General features: G+C 51.7%; 1 protein-coding gene across 1 annotated transcript; it reads right to left on the bottom strand.

The window, feature by feature from the left end:
• Nucleotides 1-3,803: 3,803 nt before the first annotated feature.
• Nucleotides 3,804-20,437, bottom strand: LOC114198367 (uncharacterized). The gene is made up of 3 exons (XM_088028542.1): nucleotides 20,078-20,437; nucleotides 19,058-19,483; nucleotides 3,804-4,005 (listed from the first exon to the last, which is right to left on the bottom strand). The coding sequence occupies exons 1-3, from the start codon at nucleotides 20,167-20,169 to the stop codon at nucleotides 3,804-3,806; spliced, it is 720 nt and encodes a 239-aa protein (XP_087884668.1). The 5' UTR covers nucleotides 20,170-20,437.
• Between the last annotated feature and the right edge of the window lie 1,236 nt (nucleotides 20,438-21,673).

Raw genomic sequence — 21,673 nt, 5'->3', positions numbered from 1 at the left:
TCGGAGAGCAAAGGTTGTAAAACATTGGAATGTACCACCAAAGGATATTGTGGTATTCCCTTTCTTCGAGGTGTTTGCTGCTCAACTGTCTCTGCCTGGGCCTTTTGCTTAAAGTCGGTTCCAGGGACCAAACAACACAGGAAAGAGATGCAAGGTTCCCGAGGTGCAACCCAGCTGGAAGGTGGGAGACCAGGCCCATAACTTCATCACCTTTCTGCTTCTTTCCTGGGGTTCATCCCCATAATCTGCAAGGTGAGCCCTGGGAGGAAGCAGGGCTAACAGTCACGTTCCCTATCTCAGGGCAAGTGAAGGAGGAAGTGGACCAAACTTATTTACATGGACAGAGCTCATCACAGACTCCCGGGCGGGAATGGGAACCCTGTTCTCCAGTTTGATTTTCTACAAATTTCCCACCAAATCTTGTCCAAATCTGTCCGGAAATCAGCTCCAGTCCATGTAAATTGCCACCGTCACATACTTCCTGTCCTACTGTGGCTTTGTGCGTTCAGAGAAAGATCGTAACCTCTTTGACCTGCTTCCTGGAAATACCTCCTTACATCTGAATTGAAATTGCCAACGAACAATGCTGAGAAGAAATCAGTGGAAGCTGGTGAGGACAGCCCCACTAACTTTCCTGAAGCTTTCCACCCCCCCACCCCCCTCCGTGTGTTCTGGAGTGTGGTAGAGACAGTGCCCCGGAGCAAGGGAAAGGCCTGCTGGTAATCTGGAGTGTTGAGTGTCATGGGGCAGAGCAGGACACCAGGGATATAAAAATAGCAGGGTGTTCTTACACTTGGACTAGGGCTGTCAGAGGAGGTCTTCAAGCTAGGTGTACATGGACGAGATCATCTCAAACCCTACTGGATGGCCCCTACTACCCTCTGGCTCCTCTTGCCCACCTCTGCTAACACTGTGTGGTAGTGGAGCCCCAAATGCCGTGATTTGCTTACCGCTGTCAAGATATTAGCCACATCTGAGTACCACCAGTATTGTTAAGCAACTGACTCTTGGTTTTGTCTCAGGTCATGACCTTGGGGTCGTGAGATGGAGCCCTGCCTCCGGTTCTGCACTCAACACGGAGCCCGCTTGGGACTCTCTCTCTCCCTCTGCCTCTCCCGACCGCTCTCTCTCTCTCTTTCTCTCTCTCAAACAAATCTTAAAACAACAACAACAACAACAACAAAATAACTTAAAGCAGATTCACTTCTTAAAAATGCCCCCGCCTTAGGAATATTTGTGAAATCACAGGGTGTACCCGTTAGACACATTCTCCCCCCTACTACCTGTCAAATAAACAAATAGCCATAAAAATAGAAAAACAAAGTTAGTCCACATAGCACCTAAAATCATCTTGCATACCACCAGCATATGTTTACCACGCTCGGGGGAACAGTACTCTCTGTATAGTGCACGCAGATGGTCCCCACCACCAACAAGCAAGGCTTTATATCCTTCTCCAATGTAAAGCCGGCAGGGCTTGAGAAAGCCCGCCTGGCCCGGAATACCGTTCCTGAGCCCGCCTCCCTCGTGCCTTCCTCTCAGGGCGAGGGCCCGGCCCTTCTTATTTGTCTCCTTTCAGGTGCCAGCACCAGCCAAGGCTGGAGTTTGCACCAGAACACAGGGCCCTTATTCTCAGTCAAGTGTTCCTTCCCTCCGGCTATTTCCCCTGCTGAGAATTCCACACTAGACCTCACTTAGCTCGGACAGTGCCCTCTCTGGAGTGGACTTCTTCAGCCTTGGCCCCAGGGGCTGCATCGGCTGGAGTGCCCCAAGCCCACATCAGTAGCCTGCCTGTCAGGCCAGGCGCTCACACAGGCCCTGGCGACCTCCAGCTGGGGCTGGCCGCCCCGGGAACACATGGTGCCCCTAGCTGGGAACACCGTCTTCCCTGGGAAGCCAGCAACCGGCTCTCTCCCGAGCCTGCTCCTCGGGTGGTCGGCAGGAGAAAAAGCAGGCCCACAGCAGGAACAGGAGAGAAGGGGCCCAAGCATTCTGCCGGCCAGAAAGATGTGTGCTGATGTTAGCTCAGGTCTTTCAGTGACTTACAACTTTTGTTGTTGTTAAACAGATAAAACAGATAATCATCCCCCATCCCTCACCACCCCCACCCCCAGTCTAACCTGGCCACTCAGGGTCTCTGGATAGAAAGTCCTTAGAACAGCAGAACTGCCCCAGGCTGAAAGCTCCGCCCCCTTGGCTGGGGAGGGGCGGGGGGGGCACCCAAAGCCTCCTAACTTCTACCACCCAAGCGAGATGCCTTCTCAAGATCTCTTCTAGTTCAGGGGAGCCCAGCTTGAAAACCCTGTGGTGAGGAAAAGCAAGCCAGGTGAGGACCCAGACCCTACAGCTTTAAAGGATATGCATAAAGATTCTTCTTTGTGACCTTGTTTGTTTGGAGGTGTTAACCTCTATTTGGTCAGGCATGGCACAATCTACCTCCCCTCTTTCTTTTTGTCCTCTGAACTCTCTCCTCCTCCCCTTCCCTCCCTCAAATTCACCTTCTACCTGGCCTCACCTCCCTTCCCCTCAACTCTCTCTTCCCTTTCTTCCGTCTCCCCCTGGGGCAGCCCCTAAGGCGCCAAGGAAGACATAGGGCTCCATATAGTGCAGCACTGTCTCCTGCAGGAATTCCAAGATCCCTTCCAACCTGAGGAATCTAAGATTGATTAACTGAGTGGCAAGAAATGATTGTTGAAGGTACTGAACCACGAAGAATGAGGACTAGTCGCAAGGGAGCAGAGCCTGCGGTGGCGTGGATGGGGGTGCTAGGGCAGTGAGCAAGTGTCTGGACAGGTGTTGGGGGGGGGTGTTCCTCTTCTACTCACTCTCCCTACTGCAGCTTCCCCGGCAGTGGAGGTGCTGATGCGGACACAGGTGGTAGAGGATATTGGAGATGACCTGCTATCCTGGGAGCCCTGCGCCTCATGCCTGGCCCCACAAGGAGCTCTCTGGTTAGTGAAATGTCACCTACCATGATTTACAAACTCTCATCATATAACCCGGGGAGGGGCAAGCGACTCTGAAGGAATCTGAATGCAGTGCAATATACCAAACACCAACACTCACCAAGCAGATTGGTTTCTGGTAGCTCATCTGTGCATTAGTGGGGGTGGGCGGGGGGGGGAGAGTAGCTATATATAGTGAATGTCAAATTCTCAAAGGACCCTGTAGCAGTGGGTCTGGTGAAAGTGGGGGATTTACCAAGAAAGCAGGTTTCTAAGACAAGGGGTCAGTCTAGTCTCTCTTAGGCACTCTTAGATCTGGATGTAAACACCCAAGACTGGAAAATACTCCTAATTCAATTGAGAGTTTCTACAAAGACACATATGAAGAACACGAGAAACGCATTCTGGGTTGAGTACCTGAGTTTTGGGGCTTACAGGGCCACTGGGAGACATTTAGTGGAGAGGCTCATGAGCAACCTCGCATTGACCACACCCCCAAACATCCTAGTTCTCCTTACTAGCTCATTCCAAGACCGTCATCCTTTGAGTTTTGGAAAATCAACCCCAATGTTCTATTCAATCTGGACCCCCTCTTGAGGTCATGACTCTTCACACATTTACCACCTTCTCCTTCCTTTTTCTCGTTCATGTGAACTCCTTCTCCCCGACCCCAGCATTCTAACATTCAGGAGCCCAATGACTTATCCAAAGTGTCTGTGCATCCCATCCATGCACATCAGGATTTAGGAGGCGTTTTCCTGAATATCTGAGTTGGAAGAGACTCTAGACACCGGCTTGGCTCTCCCCTCCCCCGTTTCCTTAATAGGGAAAGCAGCCCACAGAAAGGCAGGGAGTTACTTACTCAAGCTCAAGCATCAGATTGGTGGCAAAGTCGGGACTGGAACCCAGATCTTCTGGATCTAAATCTGACCCACTTTCCACCACCTCGAGCTGTAGCTCCTCCAGGAACTGTGCCTCCTCCACGAGTTCAGGGTCCTCCCCAAGCTGGGGCTCCGCCAGGAGCTGGGGCTCCTCTAGCCTTTCCCCTTTCATCTCACCACTGCCCAGGAAAGCCTTGACTGCCTGGCTGGGGTTAGTTCCTCTTCTCTCTCTCTCTCTCTCTGCACCCCCCCCACCGCCTCCTTCCCTTCCTTCCTCCCTCTCTCCCTTTCCTTCCGTATCTCTCTCAATTGCTCTTTCTGTAGCTGCTGGGCTAGGGCAGGAGCAACTGGAAACTCTCAGGCTCAAAAGAAAAGTGCTCAGGGAGTCTCAGGGCCAGCCTGGGCTGGCTGGGCTGTGGAGGCAGGAGGAAGTTCCCAGCCCTGAGTGCCTTGGGGGCTCCTAGGCTCTGAGGGAAGGCTGGAGCTCCTGGGGTGAGTGCTGCCCTCTGGATCTTCTGCAGAGGCCGGGCCAGCTTCCTAAACTAACTCCCAGACTGAAGGGGTGGGCCGGATCCTCTGGGGGAGCCCAGACGGCGGCTCTGCCAGCCAGCCCCTGTGGTTGGAACTTTCAAAAAGACCAATGTTTCAGCAACTGATTTCTTTTCCAAGCCGAACAGCAGGGCTTTCTGTCCCTCTTGCATGACTGTGGCTGTGGCATGCAGCCCCAGCCTGAGCAGAAGCCGGATTCCAGGGCTGGGACTCCATAACACCCAAACCACTGGTCAATTCTGTTAAATAAAATCAAATAAAAAAAAACACCGTTTTTGGCATCAGGTGGACCCAAAGCTGGTCTCCTGGCATGGAGATATTGTGTACCTACTGGGTTGGGATGTGCACAGCTGTCTAGAGACGAAAAGTCGGAAGATCATTGGGTCAGAGAATCAGGAGACATGGTTTCTCTTTTCAGCTGGTCACTAATTGGCTGTTTGGGGGCAGGTATGCAGCTTCTTCTGGGCCTCAGTTTCCTCATCTGTAATGGGAGGGGATCGGACCAAAGGGCTGCGAAAGCCCCGCTCCTTCTGAGCCTCCGGGTCTCTGTCTAAGATGTGTGTGGAAGCAGAAGGTACTGGCCCCCGACCCTGGGGAGGCGGAGGCTTGGGGTGTTGAAGAGGCAGTCCCCAGCCTCACTGCCCTCTGAAATCCTTGTTCATTTGTTAGCAATGCCCGTAGAGTGCCCTCATCCTTCCATAGGTTTTGATTTCTGGTACAAATTTCATACCTCCCGGCAGCTTGCCCTGCCCACTCACACCCCCCTCCCTCCGACGGAGGAAAGCCAAAAGCCTTCTCAGTCATTTATACCTGAGTGTGAATGAAGAAGGTTTAGAAAGCAAGTCTTGACCAGGAGACAGCCTGCCAGACTGGGTTGCAGATGTTAGCCAGCTCTGGGCAGGAGAGGGTGTGGAACTGATGGAGCAAGGGGAGCGGTCCGTGAGGGGACTGGTGAGAGAGGAAGGCAAGGCAAGGCAGAGAAGGTGTTGTTCTGGTTCTGTGTAAGACTTGCCTAAGGTAATGAAGGCTGGCTTCCCTCTACTGAAGGCTTCCTGGGAGCATCCTCTCACTTAATCTTTCCACTCGCCCTATTCTTTAGATGAGAAAACTGAGGTCCGGGGAAGTCACTTGTCAAGGTCACAGAGTCTGTCAATGGTAGTTTATCAGATGTGAAGCCCCCGTGCTTCATGAGCACACATGAAGACACATAATGTCTTTCTCTGCTTCTTGGTGGCCCCTCCAGGGTCTTCCGCGGGGGTGGGGGGGGAGAGCCCATCCCAGCTCCCTACAGAGGCCAGCACCTCCCACTCCTCTGGTAGAGGGACAGGGAAAAACAGAGGAGGACCCTGCTTCTCTAGGATCCTGGCTCCCCGAGACTCAATGGCCCTGGGCACACCTCACAGAAAATACTAGAATATACTAGCAAAGGCTCCCGCATTTGAATAGGAGAGTAAAGACACAGCATTTTGGAGACCCAGTATTTCTGGGGGCCAATTTCAAGTATCATTTTCAGTGCATTAGTTCTTTATTCTCTTCATTGACCTTCATCCTCTTCATCTGACAAGTGAGCTTTTCAAAGCCTTCCTGATCCTGATTTTCGGCTGATAGGCTATTATGGCCCTTAGAGAATCACTCTACCTAAATGAAGGCTGCTTGATCTAGGCAATGAGAAAATGTCCTTAGGGGCTTGCTTCTCCACGAAGGCCCCAGTGAGCCAGATGAACTCCACAGTCCACATCTTAGGGCATCTTAGTGACTGGGGCTGTTCTGCCTTTCCTCGCTACTGACTTGGAGTAAGAATCGCTCACCGAGGGATACCCGCAATGCCCAGAGTTTTAACAAGGTGACTTCCTTTTGCAGATCTCCTAATCCTAGGGGGAGCCCCCTTAGCTTGTGTTCTCATGGCTTCCTGCACCTTTCCTTCATTACAGTCAATTGTAACGGTGCAGTTATTTATGTAATTATTATTTAATGTCTGTCACCGGCACTAGATTGTAAGTCACCTGCCACAGGGATCCTGCCTGGCTTGTTGGCTGCTGCTGTATCCCTAGTGTCTAATCTTCCTTGGGTGCGTGGAAGGAGGAATCGTCTTCATCCACAAGTAGCTGGGGTGGGCAGTCTTCCTCCAATACCCCCAAGCACAGGAGTGCTCCCCCGATAACAGCTCCCGAGTCCATTCCTCCACCCCATCCCAAGCCCAGGAGAGTGCGTGCTAGCTTTAATGACTGACCTCCTGTGGAAATTTCACAGGCATTTTTATTATGAAAGTATTTTTGTGAAAACACTTCCATATACCACACACGCACTTTGTTCTGACTCAGGAGCACCTGCTTCTGCCTCCTTTGCCTGCCTGTCGCCTCCTGTCCCTGGTCCTTATAACTGGCCCTCTTACACCTTTATCCAGTTCTTTATTTTTACGGCCACCACCTTCCCCACATTTATACATTATTAGAACATGCCATGGTACTTTCATTTAGCTTCTCTGAATGCTTGTTGTCAGGAAGTTCTTCCTATTATCTAATCTCAGTTCTTCGTGCTACAGTAGAGGCCTGTTTCCTCTTGTTCTCTTCCTGGTGTGGTTTGGAAGCAGCTAGTCACCATCTCTGAGTTGTGACTTTTCTTATATTTGAAGATCAACCTCTCTTCTCTCTCTTCACCACCCTCCATTCCACCCTTAAACTCCTCTTAGATCTATCATCTTCGTTCCTTTAGCCTGGCCCCACAGCCCCCTGAAGTCCCAGGTTTATCTCCTGCTGGCTAAATAAGTCTTGCTGGCCTTATCTAGACCCTTCACAATTAGAATCCCTTGGATCACGCTGAGCTCTCAGCTGTCACCCGCCTTGCCATTATGGTGGGGACCAGCCGCTCTCAAATGAAAGCTGTTTGGAGGCCCCTGATCAATTTCTTTGCCCCTCTCCGAGGTGTAGCCTCCCTTCCCTTCTGCATTCAGGTTGTTTTTCAGCCTGGATGAATATCTGATATTTGCAGCCCAGAAAATTTACACCTTGGGTTCCAGAAAGGAGTGCAGCCTGAAGCTCTGTGTCCCACTGCCTCTGTACAACGAGAAGCATTCATAACTCAGAAGGAGGCCCATAAAAAGAAAGGAAAACCCAGACGACCCTCCCCTTCCTTTTTTCTTTACAGTAAATAATTTACAAAACCAAATTTTCCTCCCCACAGGCTATACCCACTTTATCACCGGTCCCCAGGACCAGCCTTTACACATTTCCATACTGTCATGGACTATTTTTAGCAAAGGATGACATTAAGTACTAGTCGCCCCGTGGGCTTCAAACTCATCTCTTCCTCTTGTCAGAATGCTGTTAGTCCTCCTCTTTTGGACCTGACAGCCACTCATGGCCTAGAGATATTTCCGAGGGTGTGAGGAGCTACCTAATGGTACAACTGCAGGGGCTCCTTAGCAAGTCCTCTGCCCAAAATGTCTCCTTAGGCCTGGTCCCGCTGATTGGAATGAGACCAGGGCTGATGATTTCAGTATTAGAGATGCATTTCTTTAGCTTAGATATTACTTCCCCAGGTAGCCTTGTCTGATCCTTCGTTAAACTCTCTGACAGAAGCTTGTTCCTTTTCCCTCTTGGCACTTACTCAGTTTGTAATTATACATTCATTAGTGTGACTGTTTGGTTAATGTCTGTCTATCTCTCCCACTCTGCTGATTGTTCCATGATGGCTGTGACCATGCCTCTTGTGAGTTTCCCCGTTCTATTCCCTGTGTCTAACATTGAGCCTGACCCAGGGAAGGTGTGCAAGAAGTATGTTTTGTTGACTGAATCTGTTCCTGAGTGTAAATGTGAATTCTCTAGAGCACTGGTGGGAAAGGGTATGAGTGTGAGTGCCCAGCATACTAGCTGGGGGAGAGGGTCCCAGAAAGCAAGGGCAGAGTGCTGCTATGGTCAGGTGACTTCCTTCCCCAGGTGACTTGAGGCTGGCTCCTTTTGCTACCCTAGCTCCCTCTCCTATCAGCTTGAGGCTTCCCTCCTTCCTTCGCCTTACCCCAGGGCCTTCACTGGTAGGACATCTGGGAAAGAAGGATTTGAGTAAGGTGCAAACAAAGCGAAAATGGCCTTCTGCAGGGCTGCCAGCAACTTTTGTTCAAAGATATTTGGGAAAATTGTGTATATATTCTCATGGCAGCACCCCGACTTGTCCCTGGTCCTGTGATCTACCTCAGAAGGGGCCTGGTGGAGATCAAGGCCAAGGGTGCTGAGATATGAAGCTCCCGCCGCCCCCCTCAGGCACCTCTGGTGCCCACCCTGGACTGCCCTCCCAAGCTCAACCCACCTGGTTCCCATGAGCTTTCTCCAGGCAGAAAAGCGAGGTGCCTTCCTGCTCTCAGGCCCCAAAGGCCTTCACCTACCCAGGGCTAGCCTAGGTCCCCAAGGAGAGGGGACTAGGGGCCAGCTCGCCCAGAGTCAAATAAGAGCAATGAGAGGAGGACCAGAGTGGGCCCTCCTCTAGTTCCTGAAGCTTGGTGACGCCGGGTTTCAATCCAGGAAGAATAGAAAGTGTTCTTGGCTTCTGTCCCCACTCCAGGCCAGCCCCTTCCTACCCATGATCCCTGCTCAACTGGCAAGGATCCCCTTCCCTGTCTCAACCAGAGAGCCCTGCAGCTGCTTCCCACCATGCCAAAGCCAACCCATTCTTACGGCCCTGCTGGAAGCCGCATCCATGGAGAGACTCTCCCTTCCTAGTTTGCTTTGGCAACGCCCAAGTTCCAGACCTGCGGACCCAGGGCGCAGCAAGCTTAAGGCCTTTCCCCGCAAGGAGCAGGAGTCCCTACTGGACCTGCAGTTGCCTTAGTGGAACTCCTTTGTTCCCTGCTGGCCTTGGGGACAGCTTCTCCACCCCTCCAGCTACACCCTTAGCTCCCGGGGCCCCATCCTGACTTCTGCCACCTTGCCTGTCTTCTTCAGGGCTAGGCAGGGTAGGCACTCAATAAATCCCCAGCAGGTGCTCGAGCAACAGTGGGCCCTTGGTCAATAACTGATGGCTTGATTGACTGAAGCGCTTGGTCACTCAGTCCAAGGCCCAATGAGGGGCTGCCATCATTCATTTCTCCGTGCACCTGGGTTAGCAGAGTATGTTGCCTTCAGACAGAGCAGGGCTTTTTCTTTGTCTGTCTGTCCATCTTCTTTTTTTTACTGCAATGGACTCTGAACTGGAAGGGTAGGGAGGATAGGGAGGAGCGAGGGGCTCAAAGCCCAGGGGGTCTCAAGAAAGGGAAATTCTGCACCTCCACCTCAGGCTCCCCAATATTGACTAGATTCTGGCTGGGATCTGGGGGCCTTCCGGGGCCCAGCTTGCCTGAGCCTTGAGATGATGATCTGGAGTCTGTCAGGATTCCTGAGTCTGAGCTCTGGATACGACCGTGTCTGCTGGTAATTTCCACACGACTTTTCTTTTTACTTTTGTTTCCCTGTTTCCTCCTCTTTTTCTCTAACCGGAGAGCAGTGTCCCCAACTACCCTCAGCCTGTGAGCCATTTACCCACTGGCAGCACAATGATGGGCTCAGGCAAAGACAAGGGAAAAGAAGAAGAGGAACCCTTGGTTTAGTCACAAACTCAGAGCCAAGGAAGTATTAGATTGATTGGCCTACTCTGTGTTGTAGATAGTCAAATGAACTTTAATTAGAGAAATATGTCAGAGAATCCAGTAAGCCTGACTTTGCTGGGGGCTCAGTTGCACCAAGCCAGGTAATGTAATTTTCAGAACAGACCAGGAAGAAAGCTAAGAGTCATTGTTCAGGCCAGCCTGGGGACTTTGAGGCTTCATGGAGAATGGACTGGGAATAGGTCTTCTTTTAAAAGGTCCTCCAGCTTGTAGTAAACCCTTCTGCGTGGGGTCTCAGAGCAGTCCCTGAACCAACAAGCAGATACAAAAGGAAGAGGGACTTCTAAGACATGTCACAGGGCCCCTCCAGATGCACCAGGCTGCCTCTTTAGCAGTGTAGGATCGGGTGATAGAAGAAGTCGCCCTCCATACCCCCCCACCCCCACCCCCGCCAAATGCCCCAAATCACACTAAGTCCACAGCAGCTCACCTGCCTGCTTACATGTGCTGCTGAGTGTGGGGGCTCAGGGGGTATCACCTTTGCAACCTGGTACTTGCCTCTGAGCACACTGCTTGCCTGATGTGATAGGGACAGCAGGCTTTTCCTTTGGAAATAGGATGAGTTCTGTAGACCCCAAGCAGGCTTCTGAATGCCTGGCCCCAGGGAAGCCTGCCACTGAGCAAGCAGAAGCTTGGTGCCTCGGCAACCTGGCTCAGTTACATAAGGCACTATGCGAGATAATGAGTCAGGGCCCTCAGGCTGGCCTAGGCCCAGCCCAGTCTGGGAGTGAGGCTAAGCAAGGTGAGGGAGGGTGGGGGGGGCAGTGGGTAAGCCAGGAAGGAGCCGCTGGAACCACTTCCCTTCTTCTCACCCCCTTCTTCCTCAGGGATAGCAGGCATAGCCAACCAACGGCCTAGACTGCTCTGACAGGAATCCCGGCCAGACCCCTAAGCTGTGAGCAGCTGCTCTCCATCTCCCCTGAAGAGAAGACAAGAGGAAGTGGGTTGAATACCCAAGGCTATTTCGTGAGTAGATTCTTCCTTTGAGGAAGGATGGGGAAGGTCCCTGTGGGGTTCCGTCCACAAGCAGGGCCCTGATTTCAGGCTGGCCTATCTGAGGAAAGCGGCTCCCAGAAGAGGAAGGCTGACAGTGTGCCTGGAACATCACTGACCAAGCCTGCTTCCAGCTCTTGTTTCTCTTCGGGCTAGCGTCTGTGCCATGGGGGGCTTCCCGTTTGGTCTCCCATGCAGGCTGGGATCTCACCCCATTTACACCGTTTCCAAAAGGGCAACAGCCACTTTGGGGCAGGATTTCCAGCTAGAAGGTACAAGTGAATTTGCCTTGCTCTGATGGTCTCTCCTGCCTCAATTAGCATTTGGAAAAGCTTGCTTTCTACTCTTCCAGACCCCTATCTTAGTCCCAGTCCAACTCCTTCCCCCAGCTCGGGGTCGGCATGGTAGACAGTGGCCACCCTAAGCCACTGCCATGACTCCTCGTGAAACCTGCTTTGAGGCTGGGATCTAGGCTTCTGGATTCAAGCAGCTTCCGTTAGCCCACAGGGTTCTATGGAAGGCCTGCTCTGCCAAAGCTGTGGTCTTACAGTGAAGCCCTAACCCTTGTCCCGTTATTGCAGGCATTGGAACAGCACAACATGTCCTGGGCCATTATTGCTGTCTTCATCTAAAAGGGAAATTTCGTCTTTTTGACCCCTGTGGTCATGGAATGCCTTCCCTTGAGTGCACAGAGCACACAGAGTGCTCCACTAAATGGGCCCCAGCTTCAGTCCCACTCAGCATGTTGGCTTCTCTAGGGCTCGAGAGGCGATTGCATGACACCAACCAATTTATTATGTAAACCCAGCCAGCCATGGCAGATTATGGCTTTGTAGTTATCTTGAGGGATGCCTTACATAAGAGGAGAAAGTTCAGGTAGGAACAGCATCGCGATGAGCAAACAGTGCAACGGCCACCACTAGGTGCAGACAGTCAGGGTTGGCCTGGCTCCCCCCACCAGCCCACAAGGTGGGGGCAAGTGCTCTGCTGGGCTCCATCACTCAGAGGACGGGAGACCCTGGCAGCCTTGGCCAGACACATCTATCTCCATTTACCCAGACTCCCTGGCCTTCAGGACCTGTCCTGGAAAGGAGCCAACACTCTACCTGGAATTGAGAGCGTGTTAGTTTATCTTTAGAAGTGCAAATACAAGCAGGAGTGTTAACCTTCTCTTCAAGCAGGGAGGGAAAATAAGGTCACCCTGGAAAGAGTTCTTTTCTGAGGTGTGGGCTCACATGGGTCCATTCCTGGCAAACTGGAGCAGTGGGTGGAATTCCTGCTCCGTTCTTACCATTTTTCTTTTTTTTTTTAAAGATCTTATCTATTTATTTATTTATTTATTTATTTATTAGAGAGAGAGAGAGAGAGAGAGAGAGAGAGAGAGTGAGAGCGTACAAGCAAGGGGGAAGGGGCAGAGGGAGAGGGAGAGGCAGACTCCCTACTGAGCGGGGAGCCTGAGGCAGGGCTCGATCCCAGGACCCTGGGATCATGACCTGAGCCAAAGGCAGACGCTTAACTGACTGAGCCACCAAGGTGCGCCCCCCCTTTTTCTTTAAGACCACAAACCCTCCAGCTACACCTCCCCAACTCCCATGCTGCCCAGAGCCCCATGCTGCAGTGGGCCTTCCATGGACGCCAGCCTTGCCTCTCTACCTCTCTTCTCCAAACTTGGCCTTCCCATGTGTCACTCCCATAGAACCCTACTCCCAGTGAGTTGCCTCCCTGAAAGAAGGTCTGATAAATAAATCCACACAAAGTAGTCAAAGATAAGTAATGATGTCAAATGTGGCTAAAAGGTATGGTAGCCCTTGGCCATTCATGAAAGGGGCACCCTAAAACCTTTGCTAGCCCCTGATTCATGAGCATACCAAAAGCCCACTGTTTCCCCTATAAAACTTCTATTTCCATCACTTCGTTAAACTTTTTAGAGTTCTTTTAATTGTAATCACCAGCCCTAGCTGCTGACTCAGGGAGGGGGGTGTTCTCCCCAAAGAGACAGGGACTCAAAAAGATGCCTGTACACTAGTGTATACGGCAGCATTTTTCACCACAGCCAAGAGGTGGAGGCGACCCAAGTGTCCGTGGACGGGTGAGTGGTCAAACAAAATGTGGTTGATCCACACAATGGAATATTATTCGGTCATTAAGAAGGAATGAAGTACTGTCACATGCCATAACGTGGGGGAGCCTTTAAAACCCTATGCTAAGTTAAAGAAGCCAGATCCAAAAGGCCACATAGGGTATGGTTCCACTTACATAAAATCCCTAGAGCTGACAAGTTCATAGAGACAGAAAGTAGAATAGAGGTTACCGGGGGCTGGGGGGGGGAGGGGAGGATGGGGAGTCAGTGTTTAATAGGTACAGAGTTTCTGTTGGGGCGATGACAGAGTTCTGGAGATGGATGGTGGTGATGGTTGTGCAAGTTCGTGAATGTACCTAATACCACTGAATTGGCTGCTTCAAAGTGGTTAAAACAGCAAATTTTATGTTATATACATTTTACAGCTATGCATGTATATGTTACTTACCTACTTCATATACATACATAAAACACATATATATCATACATACATATATCACATACATACACCAGTGAAAGCCTCTTAGCACATGGAATTCACATCTGTGCCTCAAGAAAAAGACAACTTCTTACATGCTGAGATTCTCATGAGGCATTGAGCCCATGACTGTGAAGTTTGCAGATGCATTTGTGTTGTTAACAGGGAATGTGCCTTAATCCAAGAGTGCCTATTCTTTGTCAGACCACGAGGTACTCAGGAAATAGTTATTTTAAATTACCTTGGGCGAGGGAAGGACTTTCGAAGCTTGATACCAAAAGCGAAAAAATCACAAAGGCAAAGAATGACAGGCTTAACCACATAGAAACCCAAAACCTCACTACAGGAAAAAAAAACTCCATCCTCAAAATCAAATGGCAAATTAGTTGACAAAGGGTTGCAATCTCGAATTCGGGGTTTCTCACGGTGTGGTCTGCATACCACTGGTGCCCTGGAAGAGGAGTTTTAGATGGTACATGGATGTCAAACTGGATCTTAGAGTATGAATTTAGACACTACCGCAGGCAGGTAGGAGAGTCGTTTTGCGCCTCAAATCACACCATGTAAGTGGCTACGCCCTCGGAGGTCAAATCCAGGAACATACACTTATTAAAATCATTAGTTCTAAGACTCACTTAGAGAAGCCCAAATCATTTGTATGCGAATTTTTCTTGGCAATCTGATCTCTGAATCTCCTCTATCTTTCCCCTTGCTGCTATATATCAACTCAATAGGGAAAGTTAAAGGAATTAGTATATGCAAAGCAATTTGACATTTTTGCTATTATTATTTTCTTGTTTTTAAAAAAGATTTTATTTATTCATTTAAGAGAGAGAGACAGAGAGAGCACAAGCAGGGGGAGAGGCAGAGGGAGAGGGAGAAGCAGGCTTCCCGCTGAGTTGGGAGCCCGATGTGGGGCTTGATCCCAGGACCTGGAGATCATGACCTGAGCCGAAGGCAGAGGCTTAACCATCTGAGCCACCCAGGCACCCTGTTATTATTATTTTCTGAGCATCTAAGTGTGGGAACCAGTTGTTGCCAGCTAGAAGCTTATTAAAGTTAGACAACGAGGGCTTTTAGAGCCAGAAGCAAACTTCGATTCAAAGTGTCTCAGGCCACACTGGGCAGGTGCACTTGGGGGCCACAGGCAGAACAGAGCTGATTGAGATGCTTTGGATAAAATCTTAGAAATATATTTGAGGTTACAATATCAATGACAATAACAGACTATGGCAAAAGCTCCCGTTCCAGCTCGCTACACCTTACTGATCAGAGAATTAAGGCCCCTCAAATGTCAACTTTACAAGTTTTTTTCATAGGCTACACTTATTTTAATTTTTTAAAAAGATTTATTTATTTATTTGAGAGAGAGAGAGCGGGAGAGAGAGCATGAGAAGGGGGAGGGGCAGAGGGAGAGGGAGAGAGAGAATCTCAAGCAGGCTCCATGCCCAGCTCGGAGCCTGACATGAGGCTCCATCTCAGGACCCTGAGATCATGACCTGAGCTGAAATCAAGAATTGGACGCTTAACCGACTGAGCCACTTGGGTGCCCCATATTTTATTTTATTTTTTTTTACAATTTTTTAAAGTAGGCTCCATGCTCAATGTGGAGCTTGAACTCACGACCCTGAGATCAAGAGTCGCATGTTCTACCGGCTGAGCCAGCCAGGTGCCCCTCATAGGCTACATTTAAATCGGAAATTTTAGCTGTTTGCCCAGTATATTCTGTCTGCCTCCTAAGTTTTCCAGTTTTAGAAGCATATTCAAATGATAAGGCAGTGTCCCTGAATAAAAGGGTGACCAACCATCCCAGTTTCCCTCGGACTGTCCTGGTTTGAACATTGAAAGTCTTGTTTCCCCAGACTGGAGGGTTGGTCACCCTACCTAGTAAGGACATTTTAACCACTTGATTAGTTTCTGGGCTAATATTTACCTCTGCTTAACAATTCTTTCTTCACAGACAATTCTTTAGTGTCTGATTGATCTTGGGCGGAGTTTTGGCTTTGCTCTTTGCTGTGAGGTATCAGGCAAGTTACTTAATTTTCCCAAGCTTCAATTTCCTTTATTATAAAAGAAAGAAGGGTGACAACAGTACCCATTTCATTGGGTTGGTGTAAGTATTAAGTGAGATTATACAGATAGAATGCTTAGTACATATTGTAAATGTTCAGTAAATGTTAGCTATTAATCTATTATTGTTGTTAGTTACCTAACACAAAATTGAAGGGATGGTATTTATTTATTTATTTTAAAGATTTTTATTTATTTGCGAGAGAAAGAGAGCACGAGTGGAGGGGAGGGGCAGAGGGAGAGGGAGAAGCAGGCTCCCTGCTGAGCAGGGAACCCTGAGGATGTGGGGCTCCATCCCAGGACCCTGAGATCATGACTTGAGCCAAAGGCAGCCCTGTAACTGACTGAGCCACCCAGGCACCCCTAAGGGATGGTATTTAAAACACATCTTCCCTCCTGCTCAGCTCGGAGTCTGCTTCTCTCTCTGCCCCCCCTCCCTGCTTGTGAACTCTCTCTCTCAATCTCAAATAAATAAAATCTTTAAAAAAATAAAACATCTTCCCCTCACCCAGTATTTTAGAGGCACCTTTATATACGAACAAGCTGTGTGCCCATTACCACTTATTCATAAGTATATACACAGCACTGTCCATTGGGACTTCTACCAGGCTAGGAGTAAATGCATGTGGTTCAAACAACAGAAATCACACTTAAATATTAATAAGGATTTTCCAAGACTAGTTTAAAGTTGTAAAATCTTTACAGAGGACCACACCAATAATTAAGCAGTCATCTAGTTAAAACAAACAAACAAACAAACAAAGAAAAAAACAGTTATTGAGTACTGGCTGTCTAACAAGAAGCCGAGGGAAAACCAAGTGACTGTAAAACACGGTCCTACCCTCAAATTGCTTACACTCTTGTGATCCAAGGATTCCAAGAACTAAGCCAGGAGCCGGGGGCAGGTCAAAGTAGACAAACCAGATAGAAATGAAGAATGTGCCCCACCCTTCCTCCCTGGAATACAGGAGCCCTGGCAGCAGGGGAGTGGGCTGCAGGAGGAGAGGCAGGAGAGTTGCTTTTCTAGAGAAAGCAGCCTTGAAAGTCAACAAATTAAAGGAAAAGGACACCCAGGCGGGAATCTGAAATATCAAATCATTAAGTGGAACCAAAGTAGAAGGGATGGCTGAGTTTTGAAGACAGATGCCCAAGGAATAAAGAAGTAAGAAAGAGGAAATTTTCACTTTGGAGAAGGCTGTCCAGCTCAGATACCAGAGAAGTCCTATGACCAGCAATAATGGTCTTCTACTTTGCCAAGGACCATGTCATTCCGGGCAAAACCTAAACCACATTCAGAATCTCCAATCTCTAAGGTCTCAGGAAAGGTCAAGGAAACTGAGACAATGCTTCATCCTTCTAGAACTCTGGGGCTGTTACCATAGAACCCTGTCACCTTCCAGCCTCACAGAAGCCTGAGGGTTTGCTGGTTTGCTGCTCAGCTGTTTGGGACACTGAATTGCTCTGGTTCCAGGAGGCATAGGACTCAGGCACACCTTCTCAACCATTCACCCTGCTCCCTCGACCAATGCCCTCAGCACCCCCACCCCCAACCCATAGTATTTCCAGGCTTTGCCAAGAACCAAGCGTCAACAGGCAGGTGTCAATGGGAGTAGGTGCCGAAGGAGATTTTTCTATTCAAGAAACCCAGACAACCAGGAAACATCCCAAGGTGTGGGGCAAGCCAACACTGATCTCAGGCTCTCAGCCTCATACCTCACTCACCTAGGTCCAACCCTCCTAGGCCCTGAACCTAGGAACCAGAGCTGAGAAAGCATCCCCTCTTAAACTTCAGCAAGGCCATTTCGGGGCAGTTTCTCTCCCCATAGAAAGAGTACAAATGCTACAGGCGCTCTTTCCAGGTTTTTCTGCCACCCCTCCCCCACCACCACTCTCCTACCATGCGGTGCAGGATTGTTAGGAGCCTGTTAGGGCTTTAGCTGGGCAGGGGCTGCCGGTATCTGTGGTGTGAATACACTTCTAGTAATCTTTCACCAGAAAGACTCCCCGGAAACCTGTTCCGTGTGCGGCCTGGTTCCTTTGAGACAATTGCTGCCTCATGCGAAACAATAAATGAGAAAGGGCTTTGACCGCCTGGAAAATGCCTTGTTCGGATAATGCTAACGAAGTTGGCAGCCCCGCTTGTGGGGCTTCGGAGGCAAACCTGGTCTTAGCACCAAGTGAGGGCAGTTCCTGCCAGGGGGATTGCTTTGAAAATTTCCTATGTGTGCTTCACAAAGCCACCCAATGATTCAAAGAATCTGTGGGTGCTCAAAATTCCTTACTACCTTGGCTCAACACGCCACCTGCCCGCAACCTGGAATCTTAGAAGTACAAGGAACCTTAAGAGACCAGAAAGATCAGGGACCTCGCTCAGGTTTGCACACGGAGGTGGAGCTGTAACTCGGAGCAAAACCCTGGTCTCCCACAGCAGGGTTCTCCTTCTCTTACATAACCTGTGTTGTTGAGAGAGAATAAGATCCACCCCACACGCGTGCGCTTACACACACACACACACACACCCCAGTGTCCTGTCTTCATCGTTCTAAGAACACCAAACCTGGGTGTCCTGCTTCCCCTGCCTCAAAACTGCCTCAGTTGGCTCTTACCAGGGTCTCAGACTGGAGGACAGCAGCCACCTCGGGTCTTCCCATTGTGTTTCTCCCCTCCCCCTCCCTTCCCTGCCCTTCAGCAGGATTTCTAGAAAGTCTGACCGCACTCCGACACAGAGCTGCAGAGACAGGGGTTCATCCACCCACCGGTACCAGGATGCTCTCTCTGGGGCTGCTTTTAGCCATCACTGGATATTGAAGGCCGTGATCCATGGAGGAGGTGGGGGTACCCCCATCCAGAGTCTCAAAAAATTCTCACACATGTCTATTTTTTCTTATTCTTCACCCTCCCCCATATCAGCAGCAGCTTAATTTGTCTTGACATTTTGCTTGCCCTCGCTGTCCGTCAGGGCCACTCGGTAATTTAAAAGCCCTTGCAATTTCAATCCGAGTTTGCACATTTAGAAATGGGCTTCTGAGAAGGGTGGAACTCAGATCCCAGGAGCATCCCGTGGCAGAATCTCCAAAACGGCGGCGGAAACGTGCGCATTTGAGGAGGGGGTGCCGCCGGCTACCCCCAAACCGATCTAGGGCTCTGCCCACCTCCTGGACTCCAGTATTTCCCTAGGCAAGTCTCTGCGGGCACCCTTCAAAACAGGGCTCCCACCTGCCGAGCTTCCCCTCTGCCCCACCGGACTCCAGGTAGCCTAAGGGTCCGAGTCAGGTCGCGGCCACCCGGAGCCCCGCCTCCCCAGTGCTCTCCTCTCCCCCACCCCCCACCCCGTGAACGACCCGGACTCCCCTTCCGTCAGAGGTGAGGGTCCAGGAGAGAACGGCGCCAGCCGGGACTGCGTGCCCACCCGTATGCCCAGCCACCCACCTGTGGAAGAAGAGCAGGATGGAGAGCATGGTCTGGTCGATGTTGCGGTTGCAGATGCCCTCATTGATCAGGTAGCAGGGGTCTCGCAGCACGGGCTCTAGCGAATCCTGCCGCATTATGCTGTTGAGCTTGTCGGTGTTGAGGTTCTCGAAGATTAGCTTCTCCTGCAGCTGCCGAAAGTTGCTCACGGTGGGGCTGCCCGGGTTGTTGTTCTCTCCGCTGCTGTCGCGCTGGAGCCCGCTCCGGTGGGCCAGGTCCAGGCAGCAGTTGCAGCAGTCGAGACCGACAGGTGAACGGCAGTCGGTCTTGGGCTGGGCCATCTTCTCAGGCTCGGGGGCCGCCTGGCCCTCGAGGTCAGGGTCGGCTGGCAGGTGCGCGCCCGCCGGGCTAGCCTGAGGGGACTCCAGGGTGTCTGGAAAACACAAGCTGTGAGAAGAGTTGGAAATTAGCGCCCAAAGCCAGCCACCCTCGGCTCGGCTCGGCCCCCTCCTGGCTGTGCTGCTCTGGGTGCGAATAGAAACAGCTGGACAAACAGCTTTGAGCGGATCCTTCGGGCTCACTTCCTCCTCTTCCTCCTCCTCCTCCCCCTCCTCCAGAGGCTGGGGCTGCCCCCCCCCCCAGGTGCCACTCGCGGCCTTAGCGCAGTCCCAAGTTTCCCAAGTGTGAGTGGGGCTCGGCGGACCTGTGGCAGCAGGAAGGGCGGGCAGCAGGGTAGAGGGAGAGCCGGGGCGCGCCCTCGCTCCCTCCCTCCTTTGCTCCCTCCCTCCCCGGCTCGCTGGCTCTCCCGCTCTCGGGCTCCCCTGGGCTGTGCCGGCTGAGCGGTGGCAGGAGCCGAGAGCGAGGGAGCGAGGGAGCCAGTGAGCCAGGAGTCAGCACGGGGCTGTGACAGCATGTAAATTACCCCAGGGGGGCCGGCGGAGAACGCTGTTCCGCCGCTTCCCCGGCGGCCGCCTGGGTCCTGCCCCCCCCAACCCCCGCCCCCACCGCCCGCACCCTCGCAACCCACACGGCCGCTCGCACCCTTGCCCGCGCTCCCGGGAACCCGGCCCGGCTCTCCCCCCGTCCGCGCGCCCGGCGCCGCCGCTCGGGCTCTCTGGCCGCTCAGGGCGCATCCTCCGTCAGGAATCTACTCGCGGCTGGCCGGGAACGCCGCGCCACCCCGGTCTCGAGCGCCGCGGGAGGGCAGATGTTTGGCGTCCCACCGAGGACGGATCCCCCTGCAGGAGAGACGCCGCTCGCTCAAGCCCGTTTTGTCGCTGCCTTAAGCCGTCGCCCCGCCACGAGCCTGTTTCGCCGAGGCGGGGAGGGAAGGGGTCCGCCGACAGAGAGACTGTTGCCCCCGCGGGGAGTCTGAGAGTGCCCGGCACGCTCTCGCGGTGCCCCGGGGAATGCCTTAAACAAAACTCACGGAAGCACGCGCAAACTCGCCTCGGTTTCTGCCCCCTTCTCACTGATCTTCCCTTCTTTCCCCCACGCGCGCTCTCCTCTCTTCCCTGAACCCCATCAGAGGCGATCTCTGCCCGGGCTTCCGGGAATGCCAGCTCCCCGGGCGGCTTCCCGCTGCCTTGCCCCTTCTCCCTCCCTGGGCTCGCGTCTCCGTTTGCCCTTCCGTCTCTGGGCGCTTCTCCTCCACTCTTTTCCCTTTCTTTCATTTTCTTTCTTTTCCGTATTTCTTTCTTTACCCGTTTCCGTTCTTCTTCCTTTTCTTTCTTGCCACCCTTTCCTTATTTCTTTTTTCTCCTTCTCTGCGTTTCCCCAGTTCCCCGCTCTTCTCCCCCATTCCCGCTCTTCTCCTCCGTTCCCCGTCTTCTCCCCCCGTTTTCTTTCTGCCCCTTTCATTTCCCTCATTCGATTCCCCCCCGCGCGTCCTTCGCCTCAGCACCCCCGCTCTCTGCTCAGGTCTGTCCCTTTCTCTTCACTTCACTTATCTTCCCCTACTTTCCCAAGCTTGCCGCCCCCCTTTTTCCGATCCCCGCCTGCCACCTTAGTTCGTCTCTGTCCTCACCCTTTCCAGAGCTGTGGTGAGGAAATGCTCATGGGCACTGGGGGTGGCGTGAAACTGCGAGCGGAGGGGTTCTTGACTCCGAGGAGAGGATGATTCTGGGGCCGAGGAAAGGTGAAAGGTCAAATCCGTGGAGAGCAAGGCAGGCTGGTTCCTCGGGTCATACCCCCGCGGGCTTTACGAGATGTGGGCAAGGGCTGGGTGGGCAAGTGTAGGCTTTCAGGGTGGCTCAAGACTCGGGGAATTGGAATACTCTGAAATGGGGAGGATTCAATAATTATTGGCTCCTGAAAAAAAATTCCAAATATTCATGATGTTCAGTTTTCACATAAAACTCAAATGGATTTCAGTTTCAGTCCGCGCTCCCCACCCCCCTCCGGCACGCTTTTTTTTTTTCCCCCACAAGCCCGGGGCCCTCGCAATAGAGTAGCGTATACTGCCATCTTGTGTTTCAACCCTGGAACATTCCCTGCCTCGGTCACGGAGTTCAATCCCTGGGAGACCACAGAGGTGCCTCCTAGTGGAATCCACACTGCACTGGTTCTGTGAGCGGGAGGAAAACGGAGGCAGATCCATTACGCGAAAAGGGGGCCCCCATGCCCGACCTGAACACC

The sequence above is a fragment of the Eumetopias jubatus genome, unplaced genomic scaffold (genome assembly GCF_037043125.1).
Source record: "Eumetopias jubatus isolate StellerSeaLion01/CBP00866 unplaced genomic scaffold, mEumJub1_p1.0 scaffold_11, whole genome shotgun sequence".
NCBI lineage: Eukaryota > Metazoa > Chordata > Mammalia > Carnivora > Otariidae > Eumetopias > Eumetopias jubatus.
The sequence above is the reverse complement of the archived record's forward strand: the minus strand, read 5'-3'. Positions and strand labels throughout refer to the sequence as shown.

What these genes read in the sequence shown, in the direction of transcription:
- LOC114198367 (XM_088028542.1), bottom strand. Translation starts at nt 20,169, where the DNA reads ATGCGCCCTGAGCGGCCAGAGAGCCCGAGCGGCGGCGCCGGGCGCGCG. An exon ending in TCCCGGGAGCGCGGGCAAGG is followed by an intron (nt 19,484 to 20,077) that starts GTGCGAGCGGCC and finishes CTCTTCTCACAG; the next exon opens with CTTGTGTTTTCCAGACACCC. An exon ending in ATCCTGCTCTTCTTCCACAG is followed by an intron (nt 4,006 to 19,057) that starts GTGGGTGGCTGG and finishes TTTCCTGGGCAG; the next exon opens with TGGTGAGATGAAAGGGGAAA.